Below are 22,442 nucleotides of genomic sequence, written 5' to 3' on the forward strand. Positions count from 1 at the left end.
TCGTGATTTATACGTAACCAAGCATTTCATAATTTGACTAGAACTATCCTAACATTTACCGATTTAATCATACATCCACATTGAATCTTCTATCAGTTCTATCGTTGTGAATCACCTACTTTTTGCCCCCTCTTTAGAAACCCACATTTCTTTCTCCATCTCTATCGAAAGAAACACATTTTGATGTAATCTGAATGGTGTAACTTTCATTGGATTGAAAGAGAGGAGCAGAGCGTTTTCCCGTTATTTAAGCCACCATGTAATATAAAATGTAAATGAGGCCATAGTCCCGGAGACTGCTCTCTCCTACTGAGAGCTGACTGATGGTGGTTTAACCTGAGGGTCACCACATCTCAGGCGAGGGGCAAGGTTACAGCCGGTGCAGCAATTGAACCCGCGCTGTTTGGATTGATCTTGATCACGAACCAGCCGCCCAGCTAACTGAGCTGTGTACGTCACAATCCAGCCAACTGAGCTGTGTACGTCACATTCCAGCTGAGCAGTGTACGTCACAATCCAGCTGACTGAGCTGTGTACGTCAAAGTCCAGTTAACTGAGCAGTGTACGTCACAATCTAGCTAACTGAGCTGTGACGTCACAATCCAGCTGACTGAGCTGTGTACGTCACAATCCAGCTAACTGAGCTGTATACGTCACAATCCAGCTAACTGAGCTGTGTACGTCACAATCCAGCGAACTCAGCTGTGTACGTCACAATCCAGCTAACTGAGGTATGTACGTCACAATCCAGCTAACTGAGCTGTGTACGTCACAATCCAGCTAACTGAACTGTGTACGTCACAATCAATTTGTGTTAAAGAAGTTGTATCTTCATTTGTATCTTTGCAGTTTTGGGAAATTCCCTTTGTTCAAACTGACTGATGCCCCCTCCTCTCTTCATCTCACTACCTCACTACCAAACCAGAGAATAGTGGCTTTGCTTCAAAAACACCTTCGGAATGCACATTTATATAATTACAACAAAGCTCTAAATTGAGTAAGCGTAACATTCTCTTATTTTAGGATTATTAACATAAACAGCGGGAGGCGGCCATTCGGTCCGTCGAGCCTCCTCCACCTTCACTAAGATCCTGGCTGTGCTGATTGTGGTGTTAACTCCGCATTCCGCCTGTCACTGGGACCGGGCTGTCTGCGATCCCCCCCACTCCCCGCCCCGCGCTCTCTGAGCCTTCCCCCATCTCGCTGCAGTTCCCGCTGGTTTCTGCACCTTTCACACGCTCCCTTCACTTTCTTGCAGTTCTCTGCTCTTTTCCGCGGATCTCTGCACTTTCCCTCGACTCTGCATTTTCTCCGGCTATTTGTGCTTTGCCCATGTGCGTTGCACTTTTCCCAGTTCATTGGGCTTTTGCCGGTTCCTTGCACTTTCCGCGGGCCCGTTGAGCTTTTCGCCAGTACTGTGCCCTTTACCCCGATTCTTGTCGCTTATCGCCCACTCCATGGACTTTCTTTCATTTCTCTGCGCCTTCCCCCGGTTCTCTGCGCCTTCCCCCGGCTCTCTGCTCCTTCCCCCGCCTCTCTGCTCTTTCCTCCGCCTCTCTGCTCTTTCCTCCGCCTCTCTGCTCTTCCCCCCGGCTCTCTGCCCCTTCCCCCGCTCTCTGCCCTCTTCCCCCGCTTTATGAACCTTCCCCCCCCTCTGCCCTTCCTCGGCCCTCTGCTCCTTCCCCCGGTTCTCTGCCCCTTCCTTCGACTCTCTGCGCCCTTACCCCCGGCGCTCGGCCCCTCCCCCCCGCTCCGCCCCTTCTCCCCCCCCCTCGGCTCTCGGCCCCTTCTCCCCCCCCCCCCCCCGCCTCGGCTCTCTGCCCCTTCCCCCCCCCCCCACCCCCTCTCTGCCCTTCCCCCCCGGCTCTCGGCACCTTCCCCCCCCCCCTCCGGCTCTGGGCCCCTTCCCCCCCGCTCTCTGCCCCTTCCCCCCCGCTCTCTGCCGTTCCCCCCCTCTCTCTGTCCCTTCCCCCCCGCTCTCTGCCCCTTCCCCCCGCTCTCTGCCCCTTCCCCCACCCCGCCCGCTCTCTGCCCCTTCCCCCCCCTCTCTGCCCATCCCCCCCGCTCTCTGCCCCTTCCCCCCCCGCTCTCTGCCCCTTCCCCCCCTCTCTGCCCCTTCCCCCCCCGCTCTGCCCCTTCCCCCCCTCCTCTGCCCCTTCCCCCCTCTCTGCCCCTTCCCCCCTCTCTGCCCCTTCCCCCCCCCCCCCCCCCTCTCTGCCCCTTCCCCCCCCCCTCTCTGCCCCATCCCCCCCGCTCTCTGCCCCTTCCCCCCCCCGTTCTCTGCCCCTTACCCCCCCCCCCGCTTTCTGCCCCTTACCCCCCCCCCCCCCCCCGCTTTCTGCCCCTTACCCCCCCCCCCCGCTTTCTGCCCCTTACCCCCCCCCCCGCTTTCTGCCCTTACCCCTTACCCCCCCCCCCCCGCTTTCTGCCCCTTACCCCCCCCCCCCCCCTTTCTGCCCCTTACCCCCCCCCTCCGCTTTCTGCCCCTTACCCCCCCCTCCGCTCTCTGCCCCTCCCCCCCCCCGCTCTCTGCCCCTTCCCCCCCCCCGCTCTCTGCCCCTTCCCCCCCCCCGCTCTCTGTCCCTTCCCCCCCCCCCCACCCCCCCCCCCACCCCGGCTCCCTGCCCCTCCCCCCCGGCACTCTGCCCCTCCCCCCCCCCCCGGGCTCTCTGCCCCATCCCCCCCCTCCGGTTCTCTGCCCCCCCCCGGCTCTCTGCCCCTACCCCTCCCCGGCTCTCTGCCCCTCCTCCCCCCCCCCCCCCAGCTCTCTGCACCTTCCCCCCCCCCCGGCTCTCTGCCCCTTCCCCCCGGCTCCCTGCCCCTTCCCCCCCCGCTCTCTGCCACTTCCCCCCCCCCCCCCCACCCCGGCTCTCTGACACTTCCCCTTCCCCTTCCGCTCTCTGCCTCTTCCCCACCCCCGCTCTCTGCCCCTTCCCCACCCCGCTCTCTGCTCCTTCCCCACCCCGATCTCTGCCCCTTCCCCCCCCCCGCTCTCTGCCCCTTCCCCCCCGCTCTCTGCCCCTTCCCCCCCTCTCTGCCCCTTCCCCCCCTCTCTGCCCCTTCCCCCCCTCTCTGCCCCTTCCCCCCCTCTGCCCCTTCCCCCCTCTCTGCCCCTTCCCCCCCCCTCTCTGCCCCTTCCCCCCCTCTACCCCTTCCCCCCCCTCTCTGCCCCTTCCCCCCCCTCTCTGCCCCTTCCCCCCCCTCTCTTGCCCCTTCCCCCCCCCCCCCTCTCGCCCCTTCCCCCCCCTCTCTGCCCCTTCCCCCCCTCTCTGCCCCTTCCCCCCCTCCCTCTCTGCCCCTTCCCCCCCCCCCTCTCTGCCCCTTCCCCCCCCCCTCTCTGCCCCTTCCCCCCCCCCTCTCTCTGCCCCTTCCCCCCCCTCTCTGCCCCTTCCCCCCCCCCCTCTCTCTGCCCCTTCCCCCCCCCGCTCTCTGCCCCTTCCCCCGCCCCACTCTCTGCCCCTTCACCCCCTCCTGCTCTGCCCCTTCCCCCTCCCTCTCTGCCCCTTCCCCCCCCCGCTCTCTGCCCCTTCCCCCGCTCTCCCCCCCCCCGCTCTCTCCCCTTCCCCCCCCCCGCTCTCTGCCCCTTCCCCCCCCCCGCCGCTCTCTGCCCCTTCCCCCCCCCTCTCTCTGCCCCTTCCCCCCCTCTCTGCCCCTTCCCCCCCCCTCTCTGCCCCTTCCCCCCCTCTCTGCTCTGCCCCTTCCCCCCCCGCTCTCTGCCCCTTCCCCCCCCCCCCCTTCCCCCCCCTCTCTGCCCCTCCCCCCCCCGCTCTCTCTGCCCCTCCCCCCCCCGCTCTCTGCCCCTCCCCCCCCCCCGCTCTCTGCCCCTCCCCCCCCCGCTGTCTGCCCCTTCCCCCCCCCCCCCCGCTCTCTGCCCCTCCTCCCCCCCCCCCCCCAGCTCTCTGCACCTTCCCCCCCCCGGCTCTCTGCCCCTTCCCCCCCGGCTCTCTGCCCCTTCCCCCCCGGCTCTCTGCCCCTTCCCCCCCGCCTCCCTGCCCCTTCCCCCCACGACTCTCTGCCACTTCCCCCCCCCCCCCCCCACCCCGGCTCTCTGACACTTCCCCTTCCCCTTCCGCTCTCTGCCCCTTCCCCACCCCCGCTCTCTGCCCCTTCCCCACCCCCTCTCTGCTCCTTCCCCACCCCTCTCTCTGCCCCTTCCCCCCCCCCGCTCTCTGCCCCTTCCCCCCCTCTCTGCCCCTTCCCCCCCCCTCTGCCCCTCCTTCCCCCCCCCCCCTCTGCCCCTCCCCCCTCTCTGCCCCTCCCCCCCCTCTCTGCCCCTTCCCCTCCCCCTCTCTGCCCCTTCCCCCCCTCTCTGCCCCTCCCCCCCCCTCCTGCCCCTTCCCCCCTCCTCTCTGCCCCTTCCCCCCTCCTCTCTGCCCTTCCCCCCCCCTCTGCCCCTTCCCCCCCCCCCGTCTCTGCCCCTTCCCCCCCCCCTCTGCCCCTTCCCCCCCCCCCTCTGCCCCTTCCCCCCCCCCCGTTCTCTGCCCCTCCCCCCGCGCTCTCTGCCCCTCCCCCCCCCGCTCTCTGCCCCTTCCCCCCCCCCCCGCCCTCTCTGCCCCTTCCCCCCCCCCCGCTCTCTGTCCCTCCCCCCCACCCCCCCCACCCGCGCCCTGCCCCTCCCCCCCGCACTCTGCCCCTCCCCCCCCTCCCCGCTCTTTGCCCCTTCCCCCCCCCCGGCTCTCTGCCCCATCCCTCCCTCCGCTCCCCCCCCCCCGGTTCTCTGCCCCCACCCGGCCTCTGCCCCCCGGCTCTCTGCCCCTACCCCTCCCCGGCTCTCTGCCCCTCCCCCCCCCCCCAGCTCTCTGCACCTTCCCCCCCGGCTCTCTGCCCCTTCCCCCCACGGCTCTCTGCCACTTCCCCCCCCCCCCCACCCCGGCTCTCTGACACTTCCCCTTCCCCTCTCTGCCCCTTCCCCACCCCCGCTCTCTGCCCCTTCCCCACCCCCGCTCTCTGCTCCTTCCCCACCCCGCTCTCTGCCCCTTCCCCCCCTCCCTCTCTGCCCCTTCCCCCCCCTCTCCCCCTCCCCCCCCCCCTCTCTGCCCCTTCCCCCCCCCTCTCTGCCCCTTCCCCCTCCCCCCCTCTCTGCCCCTTCCCCCCTCTCTGCCCCTCCCCCCCTCTCCCCTCCCCCCCTCTGCCCCTCCCCCCCCTCTCTGCCCCTTCCCCCCCCTCTCTGCCCCTTCCCCCCCCTCTCTGCCCCTTCCCCCCTCCTCTCTGCCCCTTCCCCCCCGCTCTGCCTTCCCCCCCGCTCTCTGCCCCTTCCCCCCACCCCGCTCTCTGCCCCTTCCCCCCCGCTCTCTGCCCCTTCCCCCCCGCTCTCTGCCCCTTCCCCCCCCCGCTCTCTCCTCTCCCTCCCCCCCCCCCGCTCTCTGCCCCTTCCCCCCCCCCGCTCTCTGCCCCTTCCCCCCCCCCTCTCTGCCCCTCCCCCCCCCCTCTCTGCCCCTTCCCCCCCTCCCTCTCTGCCCCTTCCCCCCCTCCCTCTCTGCCCCTTCCCCCCCCCTCTCTGCCCCTTCCCCCCCCCCGCTCCTGCCCCTTCCCCCCCCCCCGCTCTCTGCCCCTTCCCCCCCCGCTCTCTGCCCCTCCCCCCCCCCTCTCTGCCCCTCCCCCCGCTCTCTCTGCCCCTCCCCCCCCACGCTCTGCCCCCCCCCCCCGCTCTCTGCCCCTCCCCCCCCGCTCTCTGCCCCTCCCCTCGCGCTCTCTGCCCCTCCCCTCGCGCTCTCTGCCCCTCCCCACACCCCCCCGCTCTCTGGCCCCTTCCCCCCCCGGTCTCTGCCCCCTTCGCCCCCGGCTCTCTGCTCCTCCCCCCCCCCCGCTCCGTGCCCTTTCCCTCGGCTCTCTGCCCCTCCCCCCCCCGGCTCTCTGACCCTTCTCCCCCCCCCCCCCCCCGGCTCTCTGCCTCTTCCCCTCTCCACCCCCCCCCCCCGCTCTCTGCCTCTTCCCCCCCCCCCCCCCGGCTCTCTGGCCCCATCCCCCCCCCCGCTCTCTGCCCCTTCCCCTCCCCCCCCCCCCCACCCGCTCTCTGCCTCCCCCCCCCCCCCGGCTCTCTGCACCTCCCGCCCCGGCTCTCTGCACCTCCCCCCCCCCGATCCCTGCCCCCTTCCCCCCCCCTCTCTGCCCCTTCCCCTCCCCCACCCCCCCCCCCCTTTCTGCCCCTTCCCCTCCCCCACCCCCCACCCGCTCTCTGCCTCCCCCCCCCCGGCTCTCTGCACCTCCCCCCCATCCCTGCCCCTCCCCCCCCCCCCCGGCTCTCTGCCCCTTTCCCCCCCCCCCCGCTCTCTGCCCCTCCCCCCGGCTCTCTGCCCCCCCCCAGGCTCTCTGCCCCCCCCCCAGGCTCTCTGCCCCTTCCCCCGCTCCGGCTCTCTGCCCCTTCCCCTCCCCCCCCGCTCTCTGCCCCTTCCCCCCCCCCCGCTCTCTGTCCCTTCCCCCCCCCGGCTCTCTGCCCCCCCCTCCCTGCGCCTTCCCCCCCCCCGCTCCCTGCCCCTTCCCCCCCCGTTCCCTACCCCCCCCCGGCTCTCTGCCCCTTCCCCCCCCCCCCCCGCTCTCTGCCCCTCCCCCCCCCCCCGGCTCTCTGCCCCCCCCCCCCCAGGCTCTCTGCCCCTACCCGCCCCCCGGCTCTCTGCCCTTCCCCCCCCCGGCTCTCTGCCCATTCCCCCCCCCCCGGCTGGGCTCTCTGCCCCTCCCCCCCCGGCTCTCTGCCCTTCCCCCCCGGCTCTCTGCCCCTCCCCCCGGCTCTCTGCCCCTTCCCCCCCCCCCGGCTCTCTGCCCCTTCCACCCCCCCCCCCGGCTCTCTGCCCCTCCCCCCCCTCTCTGTCCCTTCCCCCCACCCCCCCCGGCTCCCTGCCCCTCCCCCCCCCCCGGCTCTCTGCCCCTCCCCGCCCGGCTCTCTGCCCCTTTCCCCAGCTCTCCTCCCCTTCCCCCCCCCCCTCCCCGCTCTCTGCCCCTCCCCCCCCGGTTCTCTGCCCCTTCCCCCCCGGCTCTCTGCTCCTCCCCCCCCACCCGGCTCCGTGCCCTTTCCTCGGCTCTCTGCCCCTTCTCCCCCCCCCCCCCGCTCTCTGCCACTTCCCCCCCCCCCTCCCTGCGCCTTCCCCCCCCCCCGCTCCCTGCCCCTTCCCCCCCCGTTCCCTGCCCCTCCCCCCCGGCTCCCTGCCCCTCCCCCCCGGCTCTCTGCCCCTTCCCCCCCGCTCTCTGCGCATTGCCCCGGCTCTCTGCTCCTTCCCCGGGCAATCCATGATTCTTTCCAGCTTTCTGGTATTTTCTACGGCTCTCTGTACGTTCCCCTGCATCTCTGCCCTTTCGCCGCATCTATGTGCTTTCCCCCAGACTCTGGGCGCGATGCTCCGCACTCACAACGGGTCGGAGAATAGCGGGCGGCACAAATTTTTACGGCGACGCTGGTCCGACGCCCTCCCTCTATTCCCCCCACCCCCCCACCCCCCAACACGATCGCGGGCAGCGGGTACTTAACCCGCGCACTCTTTGTTACTCCGCCTCCCGGCTGGATCAGTCCGCGGGGCGCTGAGGGGCATAACGGTCCACGCATGCGCGGTTTTCACGCATATGTGTCGCTAACTTTGGCGCGCGGGCTTAGCGAAATTCGTTAAGCCTGCGATGCCGGAGTTCACGGGGCCGCGATGCTAGCCCTGACCGGCGGGGGGGGGGGGGGGGGGGTGAATCGGGTCCTGGTAACGGGCGTTAAGGCTTCCGTGAAACACGGAGCATTTGCAGAGAATCGCGCCCATTATCTTTTCGCCGCCTCTTTGTCTTCTCCCCGCCCCAGCGCTTTCTCTTGGCTCCGGCGCCTTTCCCTGGCTCTCGCCACTCCCGTGGTATGATCCACATTCGCTCCCTTGCCCATTTCCTGAGCAGATTGAGAGAGGAGAGTGACTAACTGAGAGAGGGTAGGAGAGTGAGTGCGGGTGAGTGAGTAACTGAGTGAGGGGAGGAGAGTGAGTGCGGGTGAGTGAGTAACTGAGTGAGGGTAGGTGTGTGAGTGCGGGTGAGTGACTAACTGAGAGAGGGTAGGAGAGTCAGTGTGGGTGAGTGAGTAACTGAGTGAGGGTAGGAGAGTGAGTGTGAGTGAGGGGGTGTGAGTGAGGTTGTGCGAGTGAAGGGAGTGAGTGAGTGTGTGTGAGTCAGTGAGGGTGTGTGAGTGAGGGGGTGTGAGTGAGCTTGTGTGAGTGAGGAGAGTGAATCAGGGTGTGTGAGTGAGTGAGGGTGTGAGTGAGTGAGGGTGTTAGGGTGGATGAATCAGGGTGTATGAGTGAGGAGAGTGAGTGAGTGAGGGTGTGAGGGTGTTAGGGTGGGGGATCAGGGTCTGTGAGTGAGGGTGGGGGAATCAGGTTGTGTGAGTGAGAGTGTGTGAGTGAGGGTGTGTGAGTCAGTGAGGGTGTGTGAGTGAGGGTGTGTGAGTGAGGGTGTGTGAGTCAGTGAGGGTGTGTGAGTGAGGGGGTGTGAGTGAGGTGTGTGAGTCTGAGGGTGCGTGAGTGAGGGTGTGTGAGTGAGGGTGTGTGAGTCAGTGAGGGTGTGTGAGTGAGGGGGTGTGAGTGAGGTTGTGTGAGTGAGGGGAGTGGGTGAGCGAGTGTGTGTGAGTCAGTGAGGGTGTGTGAGTGAGGGGGTGTGAGTGAGTGAGGGTGTTACGTGGATGAATCAGGGTGTGTGAGTGAGGGGAGTAAGTCAGTGAGGGTGTTAGGGTGGGGGAATCAGGGTGTGTGAGTGAGGGGAGTGAGTGAGTGTGTGTGAGTCAGTGAGGGTGTGTGAGTGAGGGGGTGTGAGTGAGCTTGTGTGAGTGAGGAGAGTGAGTGAGGGTGTGTGTGTGAGTGAGTGTGTGAGTGAGGGGAGTAAGTGAGTGTGTGTGAGTCAGTGAGAGGGTGTGAGTGAGGTTGTGTGAGTGAGAGTGTGTGAGTGAGGGTGTGTGAGTGAGGGTGTGTGAGTGAGGGTGTGTGAGTGAGGGTGTGTGAGTGAGGGTGTGTGAGTGAGGGTGTGTGAGTGAGGGTGTGTGAGTGAGGGTGTGTGAGTGAGGGTGTGTGAGTGAGTGAGGGTGGATGGGTGATTAAGTGAGGGTGAGTGAGGATGGGTTATTGGTTGAGCTGAGAGATTGAATGAGGATGAGTGAGGGTAGGTGTATGAGGCTGAGTGAGGGTCGGTGAGTGGGTGGGTTAATGAATGAAGACGAGTGAGGGTCGGTAGGTGAGTGAATGTGGCTGAGAGAATGAGGATGGGTGAGTAAATAAGGTTGGGCGAGCGAGGAAGAGTGAGTGAGGGTGTGTGGGTGAGTGAGGATGAATGAGGGTGGGTGATGAGGGTTGTGTGAAGGTGTGTGACTGAGGGTGAATGAGTGAGGGTGACTGAGTGAGGTTGTGTGAATGAGGGTTAGTGAGGATGTGTGAGGGTGGGTGTGTGAGGCTGAGTGAGTGAGGGTGGGTGAGTGAATCAGTGTCAGTAACTAAGATGGAATGAGGGTGTGTGAATGAATGCGGCTGAATGAGAGTGGGCAATTTATGTTGGGCTAGCAAGTGTGAGTCAATGAGTGTGAGAGAGTGATGGTGAGTGAGGGTATTATAGTCAGTGAGGGTGTTATAGTGAGTGAGGTTTGTTGAGTGAGTGAGGTTGTGTGAGTGAGGAGAGTGAGTGTATGTGAGTCAGTGAGGGTGTATGAGTGAGGGGGTGTGAGTGAAGTTGTGTGAGTGAGGAGAGTGAGTGAGGGTGTGTGAGTGAGTGGGGCGTGAGTGAGTGAGGGTGTTAGGGTGGGGGAATCGGGGTGTGTGTGTGAGGGTGTTAGCGTGGGTTAATGAGGGTGTGTGAGTGTGGGGGTGTGAGTGAGGGTGTTAGGGTGGGTGAATCAGGGTTTGTGAGTGAGGGTGTGTGTATGAGGGAGTCTGAGTGAGGGTCAGTGAGGGTGGGTGAGTGAGGGTGTGTGAGTGAATGTGAGTGAGTGAGGGTGAGTGAGGGACAGTAGGTGAGTGAGGGAGATGCAGGGAGTGTCATGAGTGTGTGTGAGTGAGTGTGTGTGAGTGAGGATGTGTGAATGAGTGTGAGTGAGTGAGGCTGGGTGAGTGAGGCTGGATGAGTGAGGGTGGGTGAGTTAGTGAGGCTGGGTGAGTGAGGGTGGATGAGTGAGGGTGGGTGTGTTAGTGAGGGTGTGTGAGTGAGCGAGGGTGGGTGAGTGAGCGAGGGTGGGTGAGGGTGGATGAGTGAGGGTGGCTGAGTGAGGGTGGATGAGTGAGGGTGGACGAGTGAGGGTGGACGAGTGAGGGAGTGGTGGATGAGGGAGAGTAGGTGAATGTGGGAGGTTCAGGGAGTGGATGAGTGCGCGTGAATGAGGGTGTGCGAGTGAGGGTGTGTGAGTGAGGATGTGCGAGTGAGGGTGTGTGAGTGAGGGTGTGTGAGTGAGGGTGTGTGAGTGAGGGTGTGTGAGTGAGGGTGTGTGAGTGAGTGTGTGTGAGTGAGGGTGTGTGAGTGAGGGTGTGTGAGTGAGGCTGTGTGAGTGAGGGTGTGTGAGTGAGGCTGTGTGAGTGAGGCTGTGTGAGTGAGGGTGTGTGAGTGAGACTGTGTGAGTGAGGTTGTGTGAGTGAGGCTGTGTGAGTGAGGGTGGGTGAGTGAGGCTGTGTGAGTGAGGGTGTGTGAGTGAGGGTGTGTGAGTGAGGGTGGGTGAGTGAGGGTGGGTGGGTGGGTGAGTGAGGGTGGGTGAGTGAGGGTGGGTGAGTGAGGGTGTGTGAGTGAGTGAGGGTGAGTGAGGGACAGTAGGTGAGTGAGGGAGATGCAGGGAGTGTCATGAGTGTGTGTGAGTGAGTGTGTGTGAGTGAGGATGTGTGAATGAGTGTGAGTGAGTGAGGCTGGGTGAGTGAGGCTGGATGAGTGAGGGTGGGTGAGTTAGTGAGGCTGGGTGAGTGAGGGTGGATGAGTGAGGGTGGGTGTGTTAGTGAGGGTGTGTGAGTGAGCGAGGGTGGGTGAGTGAGCGAGGGTGGGTGAGGGTGGATGAGTGAGGGTGGCTGAGTGAGGGTGGATGAGTGAGGGTGGACGAGTGAGGGAGTGGTGGGTGAGGGAGAGTAGGTGAATGTGGGAGGTTCAGGGGGTGGATGAGTGCGCGTGAGTGAGGGTGTGTGAGTGAGGGTGTGTGAGTGAGGGTGTGTGAGTGAGGGTGGGTGAGTGAGGGTGGATGGGTGAGGGTCGGTGAGTGAGGGTGGGTGAGTGAGGGTGTGTGAGTGAGGCTGTGTGAGTGAGGCTGTGTGAGTGAGGCTGTGTGAGTGAGGATGTGTGAGTGAGGCTGTGTGAGTGAGTCTGGGTGAGTGAGGGTGGGTGAGTGAAGGTGGGTGAGTGAGGGTGTGTGAGTGAGGGTGGGTGAGTGAGGCTGTGTGAGTGAGGGTTGGTGAGTGAGGGTGTGTGAGTGAGGGTGTGTGAGTGAGGGTGTGTGAGTGAGGGTGGATGAGTGAGGGTGGGAGAGTGAGCGAGGGTGGGAGAGTGAGCGAGGGTGGGTGAGTGAGCGAGGGTGAGTGAGGGTGGATGAGTGAGGGTGGCTGAGTGAGGGTGGATGAATTAGTGAAGGTGCTTGAGTGAGGGAGTGGTGGGTGTGGGAGAGTAGGTGAATGTGGGAGATTCAGGGGGTGGTGAGTGCGTGTGAGTGAGGATGTGCGAGTGAGGGTGTGTGAGTGAGGGTGTGTGAGTGAGGATGTGCGAGTGAGGGTGTGTGAGTGAGGGTGGGTGAGTGAGGATGTGCGAGTGAGGGTGTGTGAGTGAGGGTGTGTGAGTGAGGGTGTGTGAGTGAGGGTGGGTGTGAGGGTGTGGTAGTGAGAGTCGGTGAGTGAGGGAGATTCAGGGAGGGTGGTGAGTTTGTGTGAGTGAGTGTGTGTGAGTGAGGATGTGTGAGTGAGGGTGGATGAGTGAGGATGTGTGAGTGAGGGTGGAGTAGTGAGGGTGTGGGCGTGACTGAGGTTGAGTGAGTGAGGGCGAGTGACCGTGATGATCATTCCCAGATACTCCCAGCCCATTTGGACGATGTTTCCCTGGATGAGGTTCCGCTCAGGCTCAGCTTCCTGTTGCCTGTTGTCCACAGCCGAGCTGGGGGCTCGTCCATTCGGCCCCACCACCCCCACCTCCTACTCTTCCTCTCCATCCATCCTGTCCTGATTCTCCACATTGATCAGCTTTCAGTAACACCGGCTGTGTACAGTCAGACAGCAGTGTAGATCACTGGGCAGCTGCTTTAATACTTTCAGTAACACGGGCTGTGTAAAGTCAGACAGCAGTGTAGCTCACTGGGCAGCTGCTTTAATACTTTCAGTAACACGGGCTGTGTATAGTCAGACAGCAGTGTAGATCACTGGGCAGCTGCTTTAATACTTTCAGTAACACGGGCTGTGTACAGTCAGACAGCAGTGTAGACCACTGGGCAGCTGCTTTAATGTCGGTGTGATTTCATTTTGCCAAAACAATTCGGAACTGGAACAATGAACATTCCTGTAACTTAATAGATTTACATTTTGAAAATGGCAATTTCAGGCTGTAAAATTATTGTCAAATTATAGAACATAGAACAGTACAGCACAGAACAGGCCCTTCATGTTGTGCCGAGCCATGATCACCCTACTCAAACCCACGTATCCACCCTATACCCGTAACCCAACAACCCCCTCCTTAACCTTACTTTAATTAGGACACTACGGGCAATTTAGCATGGCCAATCCACCTAACCCGCACATCTTTGGACTGTGGGAGGAAACCGGAGCACCCGGAGGAAACCCACGCACACAGGGGGAGGACGTGCAGACTCCACACAGACAGTGACCCAGCCGGGAATCGAACCTGGGATCCTGGAGCTGTGAAGCATTTATGCTAACCACCATGCTACCCTGCTGCCCTATGTCAGAGTGTTTTCTTCATTCTTGTGATGTAGAAGTCTCTGGCTGTGCCAGCATTTACTTCCCACCTCTCATTGCCCTTGAGAAGGTGGTGGTGAGCTTCATTCTTCTACCACTGCAGTCTATGTGGTGTTTGGGAGGCAGCACCAGAATTTTGAATCATGGACAGTGAAGGAACAGTGTGATATTTTGAGGTCACGATAGTGAGAGGCTGGATGGAGAAATTCCAGTTGGTGATGTTCCAATGTGTCTGCTGTCCTTGTCCAGATGGCAGCTGTTGTGAGTTTTGAAGGTGCTGCCTAAGGAGCCATGACGAGTTTCTGCAGAGCATGTTGTAGGTGGTAAACACTGATGCGACTGTTCCTCAGTGGTGGAGGGAGGGAGTGGTGGTCGATGGTGTGACAATTAAGCGGGCTACTTCTGTGTCGTTGGAGTTGCATTCATTCAGACAAGTGGAGAGCATTCCATTACACACTTGAATCGTGCCTTGCAGATGGTGGCCATGATATGGAGCTGCCGGCGTTGGACTGGGGTGAGCACAGTAAGAAGTCTCACTCAGGTGACTCACCTGATGAAGGAGCTGCGCTCCGAAAGCTAGGGGTTCCAAACAAACCTGTTGGACTTTAACCTGGTGTTGCAGATGGTGGACAGGATTTGGGGCATCAGGAGGTGTTTTTGATGCAGAATTCCGAGTCTCTGACCTGTTGTCACAGCCACACAGTGTATATGGTTGGTCCAGTTCAGTTTCTGGTCAATGGTCAGCAGGGGATTCAGCGATGGTAATTCCATTGAATGGCATTGGGGTGATCGTTCGATCTTCGCTTCTTTGAGATGTCCATTGCGTGCACTTGTCTGGTATGAATGTTACTTTCCCCTTGTCAGCCCAAGCCTGGATATAGTCCAGATCTTGCTGCATTTAGCAATGGACTGCTTCAGTAACTGCGGAGTCGTGAATGGTGCTGAACATCGTGCAATGATCAGCCAAAATCCCCACCTGACTTTTGGAAGGTCATTGCTGAAGCAGCTAAAGATGGTGGGGCCGACACTGAGGAACCCCTGCGGTGATGTCCTGGAACTGAGGTGATTGACCTCCAAAAACCGAAACCATCTTCCTTTCCGCTCGGTATGACTCAAACCAGCGGGGAATTTCCCCCCGATTCCCATTGACTCCAGTTTTTTTTGGGCTCCTTGATGCAACACTGGTTCAAATGTTGCCTTGACGTCACGAACAGTCACTCTCAGCTGTCCGTGTGTTCTTGTATGTGTGTCCCTGTGTGCGTGTTCCTAGGTGTTAATTGTGTATGTGTGTGTGAGCGTGTGTCCGTTCCCGTGTGTGTGTATCCCTCTGTATCCCTGTGTACGTGTTCCTCGGTGTTCATTTTGTCTGTGAGCGTGTGTGTCTGTTCCTGTTTGTGTGCTGCTGTGAAATGAAAATGAAATGAAAAGCACTTATTGTCACGAGTAGGCTTCAAATGAAGTTACTGTGAAAAGCCCCTAGTCGCCACATTCCGGCGCCTGTTCGGGGAGGCTGTTACGGGAATCGAACCGTGCTGCTGGCCTGCTTGCAAAGCCAGTGATTTAGCCCTGTGCTAAACAGCCCCTAACAGTGTGTGTGTGTGTTTTCTTGCTTGTGTGTATGTTGCTGTGTTGCGTCTCTGAGTGTAAGTGTTTGTGAACATATGTGTGTGTTCCTGTGTGTCTCTTTGTGTGTGTTCCTCTGTGTGTGTGAGAGAGAGACAGAGTACGTGTATGTATGTGAGATAGGTGTTAGAGGGATAATAAAATAATGTGCAAGGGAGAGTTTCTGTGTGAATGTGTGTGAGGGGATGTGTGTGTGAGATTTTGTGTGTGAGTGAGAGAGGCAATGTGTGTGAGAGTGTGTGGAAATGGGAGATTGTGTGCGTGAGTTCGAGATAGGGTGTGTATGATTGTGTGTGAGAGAGATGAGAGAGCATGTGGGTGTGTACCTAAGACAGTGAGAGAGAGACCACGTGTGTCAGAGAGAGACAGAATGTGGGGGCGCGTTTGTGTGTTTCTGAAAACGGATGATAGAGTATGCCAAATAACATGTGTGTTTGAGTGAAAGAAAATGAGTTTACGAGATATGTATGTACTATTGTTTGTGTGAGAGAAATAAGTGCTTGTGTGAGTATGTGTGTGTTTGTGTATGAGAGTGTTCATGTGCGAAAGAGAGAGATTGTGTGAGAGAGACACGGGACACAGTGTGCAAGAGAGAGAGAGCAGGTGAGAGAATGTATGTGTGTGACAGGGTGCGTGTGTGTGTCTGTGGGAGTGTTTGTGAGAGAAAGGGAGAGAGATAGTATGTTTGAGATTGTGTGTGTGAAAGAAGGAATGATTCTGTTTGAAGAGGATTATGGATGTGAGACTGTGAGAGAGATCTGTGTGTCTGAGATAGTGTGTCGGTGATAGAGAGGGAGTGTGTGAGAGAAAGAATGTGCGTATGAGAGTGTGTGTATCAGAGAGAGAGGGAATGTGAGAGAGAGTGTGAGATACTGCATGCCTGAAAGAGAGAGATAGATTGTTTGCCAGAGAGAGAGAATGAGACAGTGTCCACGAGAGAGAGAGAGAGAGGGCATGTGCCAGGGTGCACGTGTGAGAGTGCGTGAGAGCGAGAGAATGAGAGGATAATAATATGTTGGCGAGTTTGTGTGCGCCTGAGATATTGTGTATGTGTATATAGGAGGGAATGTGTGTGAGAGAGAGCATGAAAGAGAAAATGCGGTGTTTGAAGAGCGATTCTGCATGTGTGTGAGGGAGAGAGAGGGTCTGTGTGTTTGAGCGTGGGTGTGAGAGAGGTAAGGTGAATCAGAGAGATTTGGTGAAAGAGAGTGCGTGTGAGTGAGAGCGCGTGTGAGCGAATGTGTGTGCGAGAGAGGCAGATCGTCACAGTGTGTCTGAGAGTGAGACTGTGAGAGAGTCATTGTGTGTTACGCACAGTGTGTATGTTTGAAAGAAGTATTGTGATTATGTGTGTGAGAGAATGAGTTTGTGTGAGGATGCGAGACAATGTGTGTGAGAGAGTGAGAGTGTGTATGTGTTCTGTATCGATGTATGGGGGCACCAACACCTGGAAGTTCCTTTCCAAGACACTCACCATCCTGATTTAGGAATACACCGCCAATCCTTCACTGTCGCCGAGTCAAAATTCTGGAACTCCCTCCCTGGCAATATCCCGGTTATCCCTCCGCAACATGGACTGCAATTATTCAAGGATGTTTCACATCTAAGCTTTCCCGGGGGACACTTCGGCACATACAATAAAATCTGGTCTTGCCAGCGCCTCCAAAATCCTAGGATAGGATTAAAAATAAAATGCAAAGGGATTTCTCCGCTGCACTGACCCATTAAATAGATCAAGTATTGCAATAGCACGGAATGTAACCCAATAAATCGCTCTCTGCATTGCCGAATCGAAAATTCCCAAGACCAATATATCACTGCTTAAAAATCAACCAAATCTCCTTCTACAGCCTGTCTGGCGTTGCTGAATTCTTTCTGTCACAATCTGGATGAGGAATCACCTTTCTGAGTCGCCTTGTCAAACATCAAGTATAATTTCCACATTTCACACAGATACAAGTTCTATTGAAGGGCTTGATCAAATTGCACTCCCTGAAATACTGGAAAATGAAGCAGAAGATTTACAACCAGTCAGGAAGATTCCTGGTCCCAGCACAGTGGTCCGCGCGCAAAGAAACTGAACAGACACAAATGGCAACAATCGAGTTCCAGCAGATAGATCTGTTCAATCTATCAGTTTCATGAAACTGTTTGATTCAAATTGATCAATGGTCAACTTCCGACAACAATAATTCAGTAATTTATTTGAAATTAAACTGACATTAATTTCAAAATCATATTCGACTTTTAACTATTTTTCCCTGTCTGTCTCAAATCTCGATAATTGGGCAAAAAGTAGTTTTGCTGAAAGTGAGCAGATTACATATCACAGATTCAGGGTAGATTAATGACGGAACAGAGACTCAGTGACAGGGCAACAATTAAACAAACCAGATGTAATCAGCAAAAGAATCAAAGCAAAATAATGTAATCAGCAAAAGAGTTTAGCTGCACACAGCAGTGTAAAGAAATGTATTATTTCCTAAATTCATTTCAGATATTATTAAAATTCTCTAAAACATTTGAGATATTGCCAGGATACCACTCAATTGTGGGAGGTCATTTATGTTGAATTAATTCTCACTGATATTGTATTGTAAGTTATTGTTAATTGTCAGCTAATCCTTCATTAGATTATCTGTACTATAATAATAAATATAACAAAAATAGCTTTCAATAATCCCTAATTTGTTTTTACCCAGAGCTTTATGAAATAATTGGGGTTTAATTAAAACAACCTGACAATCAAACAATGTTGAGCAATAAACTCCAAATTATTCGATGGAAACATCTTAACATTTAACTGACTGTATTCACATTTTAATTTTTTTTACTCCAATTGCCCTATTCGACCTACAAATGTGTAAAATATGCGCCTTTCTGAACACATTGATAAATCATAAACTCCATCTATTCGCAGAAAGTAATGAATATGACGAGAACAGCTCAGTAATATTTATTCAAATCATTTGTAAAACTGACCCATTATGAGCAAGTAGAGTCGACAATTTGATGTTGAATTTAGCATTTAATAAAATTTAAGACTAAAGCTAAGATATAATCATTCTTTCTTTCCTATCATCTGTTCTTCCAATTCTATCGTGTGTAGAGCACAGCTATGGGAGACAGGATGTCATTATAAAATACAAAGGTACTGTTAACCTTTTGTAAATAAATAAATCGGTTTGACATTCAAGCTTTTACTTTTCAATCTCTTGCCATACGCAGTCTGAACTTTCCTACAATACAAATAAAATCATGGGAACAATTCGTTGATTGGCAGCGACTTCCACATCTCAGAAACCAGTTTAAGATTAGATTAATGATAATTACCTCGCTATCCAACTACGCATTACAGTGAAGGTATAATATGGTTGCAGCGGCACTGAAATAATAGAATAACTGGAATTACAAAGTATTTCCAGCCTAGAAACCTGTCCGGTCATGTTAACCTCGTGCGGAACACAGCAGGATTGTGAAAGGTGATTAATGATGAATTATATTAATATATAATAACATTAGGTTAATATGGAGTTGTATCACCGCATTGCAATTGTTTGAATTATATAAATGTTACTATGTTCTGCATGGGCGTTTCAGTCATTATTTCGTTTAATCTGGAATCTTCAGTTAAAATTACAAAATGCATCAACATATCTTTATTCGATTTTTTCTTAAGCCTGGCTGTTTTCTCCGGACAATCGCCCTTCAAGCACTTCCAAATGCCTAAACCGTTTGCATTCAACCAGAAAGCGTGTAACCGCTCAGTGTCACCGAGTTTAAACAATACAGAAACAATGCAGAAACGCTGAACCGTTTGACAGATCTGAATAATTTAAAGTCACTCAGATACACAATCTCCTCAACAGAACAAAACACTAAATCACACCAATGAAGGACTGAAACCCGTTTATGGAGAAGCAGCTCAACTCCACATCGAACAGGATCAAACTTAATATTGCAAGAAAATATCAATATCCAGCAAACCAGCTAGTCACCAAATGTGTGAATTATTAAAGTAAACAGAAATGTTCCCGGATATTAATAACAAATAAATATTGAAACTTAACCATGTTTTTCACACTGAGTCATTTTTCAAGCACATTTAAATGCTTTTAATGTTTACAGTTGATGGTAAAAGCTGCAACCATCAGATGCCACCGAGATTAAACTTTGCACGAACGGCAAACTGTGATTGCAGCAACAACTTGTGCTCGGAAAGGCTTTGTGGTAAAACGTGCCTTAGATTAATCTGCAATTTTCACTTTTTTTTCAAGATGCACTAACAGCCTCCCTGTTCTCTGCCTACAACCCTGCGACAGGCAGTTTCAAATACGTATACTCTGCATTCAATCACAAACCGTGTAACCGCTCAGTGTCACCGAGTTGAATCAATACAGACACACCAAACCGTTTCACAAACTTCCCTACTCAAAGTCACCCAAAAACATTCCTCAGCAGGAAAACACCAAATCACATCACTGAAGGAGTGAAACATCATGGAGAAGCAGCTCAATTCTACAAACACTTCCAAAAGAATCAAATGTAACATTGCACGAAAATCTCAATTTAGAATGCACCAAACCCGCATGTCATCAAATGAATGAACAGGTAAACTAAACAGAAAACTTGATTAATATCATCAGCACTTTCAGTGAGCAGAACATGTTCAATAAGATAATACAGAAACTTTAGCACATTTTGTCAATATTGGGATCGATCTCAAACACTTGTGCGGAAGACGGTGCAAACTGCAGACCGAGATTAAACATCGTACAAACAGACGTTTTGTATTTAAAGTAACCCAGCCACACAGTATCCTCAGCAAATAAACATCAAATCACAGCAAACAGGGACTGAATCCCTCAGCAGCATCTTTCTGTCAAGAAGCCGCGGGATTCTATATCCCCCTTTCAGCAGAATCAAATGAAACATTGCAACAACATCTCAATACATGATCCACCAAAACACATTTCAGTGAATGAATGGATTTTGAAAATGCAGAAAAATATAAAACAAATACTCAAGTAAAACAGTTGGTAAATGACGGAATGGTTCTTACCTGCAGTCACCGTCACCATGGTGCCTTGTCCCCAGTAGCCGAAGTAGTCACAGTGTCACATTCCCTGAGCTGCTCCATACAATAACCGCATCTGCACAAAATAGACAGAAATCCACCATTATTTTAAACATTCACAAACCAACGGCAAAGAAAATTCACGATTAATTTTCAGGAAATTATATTAATATTTGTGGATACCGTTCTCTCTTCGTAAATGACCGAATGTTTTACATTTCACAGACATGGAAATGTTATTGAAAACACCAACTGTGACTAACTAACGACCACCAAATTTCCATATTAATTCTTATTATTTTGTCAGTGCTGGAAATAAATAATGCTTCACTGTAAATAAAGTTGGATTGTAAAATCGAGCACTGAGCCAGCCTCAGTGAATTAGTGCTGAGGGGCTTTTTGTATTGACAGTAACTGCTGTGCCTCAGTTATCACAGTGAGACACAGCGTGTCAAATACTGCGGCAGACTGTTAACTGTAAATACAGAGATTTAATTTCACTGCGCTCTCAAAAACCTAACTCTGTCTCTTCCAAGAGCGAATGGGTGAGTTATTTCAGCTTGTCTGTGTCATTAAATTTATAAAGAAGATCGGAACACTTTTAAACCCTCTGGGCAGATTTAGCAGTCGGTCAACAGAGATAAAGTGGAAGATTTTTATACCTTTTTGCACACTAATATTACTTCCAAACTTTGTTTTATTTAAAACTCATTTACACTGCCGACCCTGCTGTGGCGCTGATCACCAATTTGAACAAGCTCTTTCTCTGAGGTTTTTGTATGAAGATGTCGCTGTGCACAGCACTGTGACCCACTGCTGTAGTCACAGTGACAGACACCCGCACAAAAACTGCACTCACTCTCTGTTCAGTCCTGCCGCTCAATATTCACTTCAAATACACGTTTACTTCTGATCTAATTTACAATTTATACAGCAGTTTATCAAATCCAATGTACATAGATTTTCCCAAGTATCAGAAATAATAAAACGATGATTATATTCAAGTCTGTATTTGCTGAAACTGTGAACAGTAAATATAAACAGACAAAAGCTCATCCTATTAGATCGATTGGTTTGTTCGGTTTCACTGTTTATTTTCTCTGTGTTAGTTATGTAAGAAGCAGCGTGTGCAATGACTCTGATCACTGACATCAATATTACATTTGGATCAAGTGCTGACCTTCAGGTTAAGGTGCAAGTTGCTGAATTCCCTCTCGAGCTGTTCTTGTGCGGGTCCAGCCATGGTTCCTCTCGCTGTGGTTTCTTGCACAGTAATAGATGGCGGTGTCTTCGGTCTTCAGACTCCTCATGGCCAAAGAGAAGATGTTGTTCGAAGTGTCTTTGGACGCAGTGAATCGATCTTTAATTACTGGGGCGTAGCTGTTGCTGGATGAAGTATAGTACCGAAGCAGCCACTCCAGCCCCTGCCCGGGAACCTGCCGGACCCAATGCATGGCGTAGCTGCCGAGATCGAACCCGCTGGTTTTACAGGTCAGTGTCAGGGAGCCTCCGGGACGCCCGGTCTCTGCCTCTGGCTGAGTCAACACAACATCCGACTGGACACCTGTAAAAATATATCAAAAAGCCCGAGGATTAATGCTGGTGAAATGATTGGTGACTCTGGAACATTCCATAGAGACTAACACTGAGACAGTAACAGTGAGAGACTTGGACAATAAAAACTACTCACGGGATAAGAAAGTCAGCAACAAACTGAGAGAAATGGCCCACCTCATCCTTCTGGTCATTTGGGGGAAATGGTTGTGTCAGGAACTCAGTGAACAAACCAGCTCCCGGACTGTTGGATTCGGGTCCCAGTGAGCGGCATTTAAATACCCGGCAGAAGGGGGCGGCTTTCCAGGCGCCGCCTGTTGATTCTCTGGTGGAGGCGGCGACTTGATCCACGTCCTACCTTCCACACCCCCAACAGAATGGACTCAGAGATTTACTATAGATTATTATTTAAAACAAACATTAGATCGGTATCGGTATATTTGTTTGGAGAAATGGATTAATTGTAATGTCTCTCCTCACCCGAATGGAGAATTATATTTGAGCATCTCTAAGTAAAATCTAATTTCATTATATATTAAGTCTCATTATTTCTGCACTCCAATATAAAAGGATGAACATAAACAGATTAAATTACATTATCAGGGAACAAATAGTCTGTCTGTCTGATTTGCAACACTCTCGGTTTCTATCCCATTACAACAATAAAGTATAATTTATCTGACGAAATGTAACTAAATGAGGGAATGAATGACGTGATTACATTTGCAGTGCGGATGGCTATCATTGTTCAATGTGGGCCTGTCGACAAGAAGAAACTCTAACATTGCACAATGTCTCTCTTTACATTTCTGGAACTACCCCTGAGCCTCAGACAGTCCTGTGAACATTAGCGGTAAAAGAAGCCGCTTGCCTGATAATTCAGCAATGAGTTGACAGCGAAACATAAAATTCACACCAGCTTTTGACAGAAAAGTTAATGAATCAGAACGGACGCGGCGATTAGCAAAGTTATCCTTCAGCATCCAAATCATTGCCGCTAATTTTACTGACCAGCGGCTGTCTAACATTCACTGGTGTTGGGAACACAGGATATCAGGACTTTGCGGCATACTAAACAATATCACAGGAATAAATGTTTTATCTTCCACTGAAGCTGGTCATGAACTGGTCATTTCTCCACTCATTGGGAGCAATGAGAGGGACTGTTAAATAATGGAAATCAGCACAAATTAAACTGTACAGAACACGGTGTTAATCGGGTATAAGAGAAGACTCCGTTTAAAGGAGATCAACAACTCGGAGAATATTCCAGGATTCCCCGCGAATTCAATGCAGTATTTTAAAACTTTTAATTCATTTTA

At 54.5% G+C, this 22,442-nt stretch overlaps 1 gene segment (V, D, J or C); it reads right to left on the bottom strand.

Annotated features, from left to right (window-relative positions):
* LOC119960071 overlaps positions 1-21,302 on the bottom strand; it is a 31,406-nt gene extending 10,104 nt beyond the window's left edge. Inside the window, 3 exon segments of the C gene segment in view lie at positions 19,552-19,593; positions 20,813-21,130; positions 21,257-21,302. Coding sequence covers positions 19,552-19,593; positions 20,813-21,130; positions 21,257-21,302 — 406 coding nt within the window.
* Between the last annotated feature and the right edge of the window lie 1,140 nt (positions 21,303-22,442).

Source organism: Scyliorhinus canicula, unplaced genomic scaffold (genome assembly GCF_902713615.1).
Source record: "Scyliorhinus canicula unplaced genomic scaffold, sScyCan1.1, whole genome shotgun sequence".
Taxonomy (NCBI): Eukaryota; Metazoa; Chordata; class Chondrichthyes; order Carcharhiniformes; family Scyliorhinidae; genus Scyliorhinus; species Scyliorhinus canicula.